We start from the raw sequence: 8,060 nt of genomic DNA on the forward strand, positions 1-8,060 counted from the left end.
CTCCCCTGCCCCTCCTCCAGGGCGGGGGCGGGGTTTGGGGAGCCAGGGGGGAGGAGTTGGGGCCAGGTCCCGCCCCTCAGCCTAGGCCTCCCGGGGCAGCCGGGTTGTACCATGTAGGGGAGGGGGGATCTATCCACATACCTCAGGTAACAGGGAGGTGCGAGGGTGGGGGGAGGGACTGGGCGGACCAAAGGCCGGAGGGGAGGGGGTTCTGGGTATGGCGAAAGGCTTGATGATGGGGCCGCTTGGGGGAGGGGGAGGAGGCAGCCCGGCGGGGGCAAATGGGGGTCCCAGCCGGGCTGGGCCCCTGGGCCCCGGGTCTGTACAATACGGTTTGCTATAAAACTCAAAATCTTCCAGCCAGTGCTGCCGCGTTCGTGTGTGTCTCTTTGGCGTTGGGGTGGGGTTAGAGCTGGCCTGACTGGAGTGCTCACCCTTGGGGCCTCCCGGAGAAGGGGGCTGTTTGGATGGATCTGGGAGTCCTAACGATCCTTTAAGCTTCCCGGAACAGAGGATGCTGGACGTCCTGTGGTCCCTAAAGGTGGATAGGTTTATCCTCCTCCAGCTCACCATTTGGGCGGGGAGGGGATTGGGGGTCTGGACATCTAGAGGGTGTCCAAGTGTGCCTCAATGGTACAGGGCTCGGGAACTCCCCAAGTCACACGCTGGGTCCAGGCGTTCTCCCCCTCGGGGTTGCGGCGCCTAGAGGATAGTGAAGTGGCAGGGGGTTGCCGACAGACCCCGGCTCCACCCCATCATGTGGCCGCCCCGACTCCGCCTCCGTCCCAGTTCCGGTTTCGGCCTCTGCTGTCCCGCTTCGGCCCCGAGGTCTCCCTGCAGACGCCTGCTCTCTCTGCTCCGCCTGGGCGCCTCTTCGTGGGAGCCCGCCGCCCGCATCCCCGCTCGCCCCGCCGTGGGATGGGGCCTTCTGCCGGCCGGGGCCCGCCCTCCTGGGGCCCCCAGGGCGACTCGGGGCCCCCGTGACCTCCCAGCCCGCCCAGTGCTGCAGCCCCCAGGATGAAGGGCAGCGAGGGGGACGCGGGCGAACAGGCCCCGCTGAACCCGGAGGCCGAGAGCCCCGCGGGCTCGGCCACGTACCGAGAGTTCGTGCACCGGGGCTACTTGGACCTCATGGGGGCCAGTCAGCACTCGCTACGGGCGCTCAGCTGGCGCCGCCTCTACCTCAGCCGGGCCAAGCTCAAAGCCTCCAGCCGCACGTCTGCCCTGCTCTCGGGCTTCGCCATGGTGAGGGGAGGGAAAGGGCGCACAGGGTGGGGGTGAGGCACATGGGGGCATGGGGTAGTGGACGAAGTAAACGGGTACCCACGGGAGACGGGACAGAGGAAGGGGTTTTTAAGAGGTAAAGAAGTACCAATACGGTCCCAAGGGATAACTCAAGTCCTTTATTCTGAGTGTGCGTGTGCGTGTGCGTGTGGTGTGTATGTAAATAGACTCCGAGCATAAGCCGGGCCAGAGGGAGGATAAACAAGCCCCGAAGGTGTCCTGAGGGGAGACAAATGCGGGAGACGGAATATACATGCAGGGGTGGGGCAAAGAGGTCCCAAAGGAGCACGGGTCCCAGGCAGAAGTCCTTACTAGGTTACCGTGAGAGATTCAAAGGCAAATCAGAGTTTGGTGGAAGCTATGAAAACAGGGCTGGGAGGGTCAAAGACAATAAACTGAATAAAATGGTCACCCAACTGAAAGCGGCCCCGTCCCAAGGAGGGCGGCCAGTCCCTAGCAATCACAAAGAGTGCTTGGTGTAACGCAGGACAGCTTTGAGCAGAGAGGATGCCTGTGAGGAAGCTGCTGGGGAAAGAAGCAGATTAGGAAGCTGATATGTGATTTCGGAACTGATAAACTGCAGGTGTGGGAGGATGATATCAGCCAACAGAGCCAGCGGAGGAAATGGGGCCAGGGAATCTCAGGGTCAGGAGGAGTCAGCAGACACAAACCCTGGCTCCTCCCAGCCTGCGGCCAGCTGTGTGACCCTGGACAGGCATCCTCTGCCTCGTAGTCCAGTGGGAAACTGTGAGATCATGGAGGGTGCGCCCTCTGTAGCTTGCAAGTACCCGCCCCAGGATGAGCTGATTCTTGGCATCAAACTCTAGATCCCAGCATGTCGGAGCAAGACACTCCTCCGAGATGGCTCAGCCTGTCTGTTAATTGGAGAGGCATGGAAGCCAGGGTCCCGAATGGGGCAGTGCCTCTGCCAAGAGTACTCAGCAGATGAAGGATACAGAATGAACTAGGGCCCAGGATCACTGGACTCCGTTAGTCCAGAGATTCCCCCACCATCATGACAGGAAGAAGAAAGTAAGCTGGAGGAGAGTCTTCATAGGATCATATGGAGATGGAGATAGAGGAGTCACAGCACTAGGTGATTTGGGTTAGTCTCTGCCTCTCTCTCTTTACCATAGCCTATGTTATTTGAGTGATGAGAGGAAAAGTCTATCCTTAAGGGTCATCCAAGTTCTATCATTTTCTATACAGGGGCCCAGTATCCATAGGCCAGTCCAGTTTTCCTGATGTGGGGTCAGCTAGGGACAGGGAAGTGGCTCCCTTTCTCCTGTACAGACTGCAGAGGGAAGGAAGCAATTTCCCGGACCTAGCTGAGGGAGGTTCCCCACCCCCATCCATTCCATGGTCCAGTCTGTTCCCAAGGGGACAATCCGGCCTGCTGCTGGACTTGCATGTTGCTGAGGTGACAGCTTAAGCACCAGGACCTTCTCTGCAGGATCAAAAGACCAGATGAGTAGGTTCTGGGGGCAGACTGGCCTCAGTCCTGCCAGGGGAGAGCATGGCTGGGTCAGGCTCTGGGAGAAACCAGGACTAGACCTGGCCCAGATCACTGTCCGTGGAAAACACTTGCTAACACTCACCATGGCCCAATTTCCCAAAATACTTAGCCTTGTCTTCCTACCACCATCCTCCAGGCTCTGTACCTTCTTCTTTCCCTCAGCCCCAGAGCAATCTAATGCAAGAACTAGTCATGGGGAAGGATCCAGATTCTGGTATCTGGGTAGCCTGGGTTAGAATAACATACAAATTGTATTACACTGTCATGCAGTAGTAGGCAATGTGCTAAGAGCTTTTACGTGTATCATTTATTATTCTATGAAGTAGGTACCACTACTATGGCCATTTTACAGATGTGAAAACAGGATCAAAGATGTTAAGACATCTGCCCCGGATCCCATAGCAAGTAAGTGGCAGAACTTGAACTTAGGTCGTCTGGCTCTAGAATCCAAATTTATACAAGCCTAGAGCAAGATCATCAGTGCAAATGTTTGCAAAGGACAGGCAGATAATATGGACCCCAGGTTGGCTGTGTGGGGACTGTGGATAGCAGGAGACCCCATGACTTATCCAAAGCGAGCCGTCATGATTCACTTCCAGCTGATAGTTGTCATGCAGGAATGTGGGGCTAGTGTAACCAGATCTTCCAAATTTTCAAAGAGGATCCAGAAATAGGGATATTTATATGAAATCTCTAGAGGTTTTTTTTTTTTTTAATGTTTATTTTTGAGATAGAGCGTGAGCAGAGGAGGGGCAGAGAGAGAGAGGGAGACACAAAATCTGAAGCAGGCTCCAGGCTCTGAGCTGCTGTCAGCACAGAGCCCGACGCAGGGCTTGAACCCACAAACCGTGAGATCATGACCTGAGCTGAAGTCGGATGCCTAACTGAGCCACCCAGATGCCCTGAAATCTCTAGAGTTTTAAAAGTGCAACCTAATTCCTTAAAAAACACCATGTATGAGCCAAGCAAAATATGTGCAAAGTTGGCTTGGGTTCATGGTATGCCAATTTGCAAACACTGGCCTTAGATTTCAGTGTTTGTTTTGTTTTGTTTTGTTTTTAATTTAAAATTTTTTTTTAATGTTTTATTTATTTCTGAGAGAGAGAGAGAGAGAGAGAGAGAGAGAGGCAGTGTGAACAGGGGAGGGTCAGAGAGAGAGGGAGATACAGAATCCGAAGCAGGCTCCCGGCTCTGAGCTGCTGTCAGCACAGAGCCCGACGCAGGGCTTGAACCCACAAACCGTGAGATCATGACCTGAGCTGAAGTCGGATGCTTAACTGACTGAGCCACACAGGTGCCCCATGTTTTTAATTTTTTTCTAATTTATTTTTTGAGAGGGGGAGAGAGTGCAAGCAAGGGAAGTGCAGAGAGAGAGGAAGACACAGAATCTGAAGCAGGCTCTAAGCTCTGAGCTGTCAGCCCAGAACCTGATGCAAGGCTTGAATCCAGGAGCCATGAGATCATGGCCTGAGCCAAAGTCGGCTCAGTTAACCAACTGAGCCACCCAGGCACCCCAGACTTTAGTGTTAATAACGCTGTTATCAGTGTTAAGAACACTAGTGTTAATAACCGTTAATAACACTAATAATAACACACACTTACCTAGCACTTACTGTGTAGCTTATACCATTCTTCCCACTTGGCGTACATTATCTCATTTAATTTTCACAGCCCTGTAAGGCAGGTAGGTGGTATTATCAACCCCCACTTTCCACATGAGGAAATTAAGGCACAGAACTATATCACTTGCTCAAGACTCCACAGCTTGTAGAGCTGAGAGTGAACCCAAGTGGTCCAGCTCCAGAATCTGCTTTTTAGCCCTTCTGTCATATCAAGGTAAGATTTCCAGGAATGTGTCATCCAGCCCTCTCGAAAGCCAGGTGCAGAAACCAAAGCCCAGTACAGGACAGCCTTACCGAGGGTACCAATTCACACACTCAACAGAAACTGAGCACCTTCTTCCTGCCAGGTACCATTCTAGGTCCTACGGATACATTGGTAATGTATACCAACAGGTAAAAAACCCTCTATTCTGTCCCCACAGGTGGCCATGGTGGAGGTACAGCTGGAGAGCAACCACGAATACCCGCCAGGCCTGCTGGTGGCCTTTAGTGCCTGCACCACCGTGCTAGTCGCTGTGCACCTCTTTGCACTCATGGTCTCCACCTGTCTGCTGCCCCACATAGAAGCCGTTAGCAACATCCACAACCTCAACTCTGTCCACCAGTCTCCACACCAGCGACTCCACCGCTATGTGGAGCTGGCCTGGGGCTTCTCCACTGCCTTGGGCACCTTCCTCTTCCTCGCCGAAGTTGTTCTGGTTGGCTGGGTCAAGTTTGTGCCCATTGGGGCACCCTTGGGCACACCAGCCCCTTTGGTACCTGCCTCCCAGGTGCCTGGGACTCTGTCACCAGTGACCACCTCCCTTAGTCCAGCCTCCAAGCCATCCTCTACTTCTGTAGCTCCATCACAGGCTGTGCCATCTGAGGCCTGCCCACCCCGGCAAGCATGTGTTGGTGGAGGAGCCCACGGGCCAGGCTGGCAAGCCGCTATGGCCTCCACAGCAATCATGGTACCTGTGGGGCTTGTATTCGTGGCCTTTGCCCTGCATTTCTACCGCTCCTTGGTGGCACATAAGACAGACCGCCACAAGCAGGAATTAGAGGAGCTGAGTCGCCTGCAGGGGGAGCTGCAGGCTGTGTGAGGCTGATGTTAACCACTACTGTAAACACTGCCTCCCTCCGGTCTGCAAGAGGACCCAGGTCCACAGACCCCATTCCCTGCCCCTGCCCGGAGCCACTCCTGTGGCCACTCCCAGGTAGAGACCAGATTCTTGCTTTCAGGGTCTTTTGAGCTGGGCCTTGGGGCAGCTTTTACATTCCCAGGGATTCTCCCTGTCAGTCTATCCCAGTCTGTCTACACCTGGGCTGGGAGGAGCAAAGGAGGAAGTAGGTCTTTAGTCCAAGACTCAAGGGGAGGCAGGGAGACCCTGGTCAGACCTTTGGTGCTGACCCTAAGCAACTTAACCCTGTACAGGATGTGGAGGTCAGAAGGTTACACACCCACCCAGCCGCCTCAGAACGTAGCGAACCCTTGCTTTATTTTTGTAGAATCTACGGTTGGCATCTTGGAAAAGCTTTTCCCCATCTCCAGATTTTGATGGGTTCCACATTTTTGCTTTAGTTGCCGAAGAGGATTTGGGTGTTTCTAACCCAGACATAGGTCCAATCTTTCCTAAGAGGAGCCTCTCTATTTTTGGAGGTTCAAGTGCTTGCCCCACTGCCCTAGACCCACACTTAAGCTTCTGCGTCTGGTTCTCACTCTCCTGGGCCAGGGCTGGAGATCTTTGGAGACTGAGGGCCTGTGTGCCCAACCTGACTCTAGTAAGGATTGAGAGTGAAGAGGTTTTAAGGGAGAAGGTCCAGTCACTAGCCCTTGGAATACAGAGCTATTCTGACACTGAATTTTTGATGCACCTTGTTTTGTATAATAAAATGTGTTTCACAGATGTCCCTGTGGCTGTGAGTGGGGTGAAGAGGGGGCCTCCTTGGGATCAGGTGACTTATTCTTTTTTTTTTTTTTTTTTTTATTTCTAGGAGAGATAGAGAGAGAGTGTGAGCAGGGGAGGGTCAGAGAGAGAGAGGGAGTCACAGACTGAAACAGGCTCCAGGCTCTGAGCTGGCAGTCAGCACAGAGCCCGACACGGGGCTCGAACCCACGAACCGTGAGATCATGACCTAAGCGAAAGTCGGACGCTTAACTAAGCCACCCAGGCGCCCCATCAGGTGACTTATTCTTAAGGTGGAAGCAAGTGTACCTGGGAGTGGGGGAAGAATGGTTCCAGATACGATCCCCTTCTGGTGCTGACAGGGGCAAGTAACTTCTGACTGGAGACTGAGTTATTCCAAGGCTAAAACTTTTTGCACTTTTTTCCTGAGTCTCCATCTCTTCCATTGATGATTTAGAGTAAGTTTCTTTTGGTGTAAGTTTCTTTCTTGAGTGACTACTGCATACTAGGAGCAAGGTTATCTCATTTAACCCTCACAACGACCTCAAGAGACAAGTCTTCACCATTTCCATTTCAGAGATAAGGAAACAGGTCTGACAAAGTAGATGATCTTGCCCCAAAACCAGTGAAAACCTGGACTACCTTTACCATAACGTGGGAAATCTCCTGTGTCATATGAGAAAAGAAGCCAATCAATACCTTTCAACTGGGGCAAGAGAATCTGCTCTCATCACCAGTGTTTTCATGTAAAAATTAGGCTTTCATGTAAGCCTAATTTTCCTCAGAAATTTAAGGGACTCTAACCCTTGCTCCTGTATTAGCAGGAGACCTTGGTCAAGTCCCTCTTTTCTCTTTTTCTATTACTTAAAACTGTGAATTTGTATGAACTAGGCCTCAGAGGCCTTTCCTGCACTGTTTTTTGTTTGTTTGTTTGTTTGTTTAATGTTTAATTTTGAGAGCGCTAGCATGAGCTAGGGGAGGGGCAGAGAGAAAGCTGGACAGAGGCCAAAGCAGGCTCCACGCTGACAGCAGAGAGCCCTATGCAGGGCTCAAACTCATGAACAGCAAGATCATGACCTGAGCAGATGTCAGAAGCTTAACTGACTGAGCCACCCAGGTGCCCCTCCTGTACTGTTCTGACTCCTGTAACAGTCCTGAGAGACAGGAATGAACATCCATTTTTCAGAGAAAGAATCTTAAATTTTGAGAGGTCAATGGCTTGCCCAAGGTCACACAGGGGACTAATGTAGGTAGAGAAGTCTGAAACCTAAAGCATCCTCAGCTCAAGCAGAGGGGCCTTCTGGGAGTGCAGTTACCCAGAAACCAGGATGCCCTGCGTCCACGCTAAAGAAAAGGGTACCCAGCCTCGGCGACCTTAACGCCTGGGATGGTGCTGCCCTCCAGCGGTGGGATCACGGAAGCATAGCCCCTCGCCCCGGCTGAAAGCTGGGGGCACTGGGAGCAAGGTGCTTGGAGAATCGACTAGCCCAGCCTAGCCCCCGTAGGTACTAGTTTATTTTTCACAAGACCCGTTCTAAGGCCTTTGGCCCCCCTTCCCAAGGCTTTTCACAGAACTTTGAGGTAGCCTCCAATTTAATTACGAATGGTGGCTCGATTATAGGTAAAATGCGGCACCTTCTGCCTCAGTCTCCCAATCTGTCAAATGGGCATCTTAAACAGCTAGGGGGACAGAGAGAGGAAAGCATTCCCGGTATTGGGTGCGACGCCAGGCAAACAGCCTGAGTCACCGCT

The 8,060-nt window shown here is 52.8% G+C and overlaps 1 protein-coding gene across 1 annotated transcript; it reads left to right on the forward strand.

Moving 5' to 3' along the window:
- Positions 1-795: 795 nt before the first annotated feature.
- On the forward strand, positions 796-6,308 carry ORAI3 (ORAI calcium release-activated calcium modulator 3). The gene is made up of 2 exons (XM_039247957.1): positions 796-1,245; positions 4,845-6,308. Exons 1-2 carry the CDS (start codon positions 1,018-1,020, stop codon positions 5,502-5,504), a joined length of 888 nt encoding a protein of 295 aa, XP_039103888.1. The 5' UTR covers positions 796-1,017; the 3' UTR covers positions 5,505-6,308.
- Positions 6,309-8,060: the final 1,752 nt, after the last annotated feature.

This window comes from Hyaena hyaena, unplaced genomic scaffold (genome assembly GCF_003009895.1).
Source record: "Hyaena hyaena isolate Hyena2069 unplaced genomic scaffold, ASM300989v1 scaffold_306, whole genome shotgun sequence".
Taxonomy (NCBI): Eukaryota; Metazoa; Chordata; class Mammalia; order Carnivora; family Hyaenidae; genus Hyaena; species Hyaena hyaena.

Excerpts from the sequence above, each read along its gene's own strand:
- ORAI3 (XM_039247957.1), top strand. The coding sequence starts at position 1,018 with ATGAAGGGCAGCGAGGGGGACGCGGGCGAACAGGCCCCGCTGAACCCG. Across the intron at positions 1,246-4,844 it reads TGCTCTCGGGCTTCGCCATG|GTGGCCATGGTGGAGGTACA; the intron begins GTGAGGGGAGGG and ends CTGTCCCCACAG.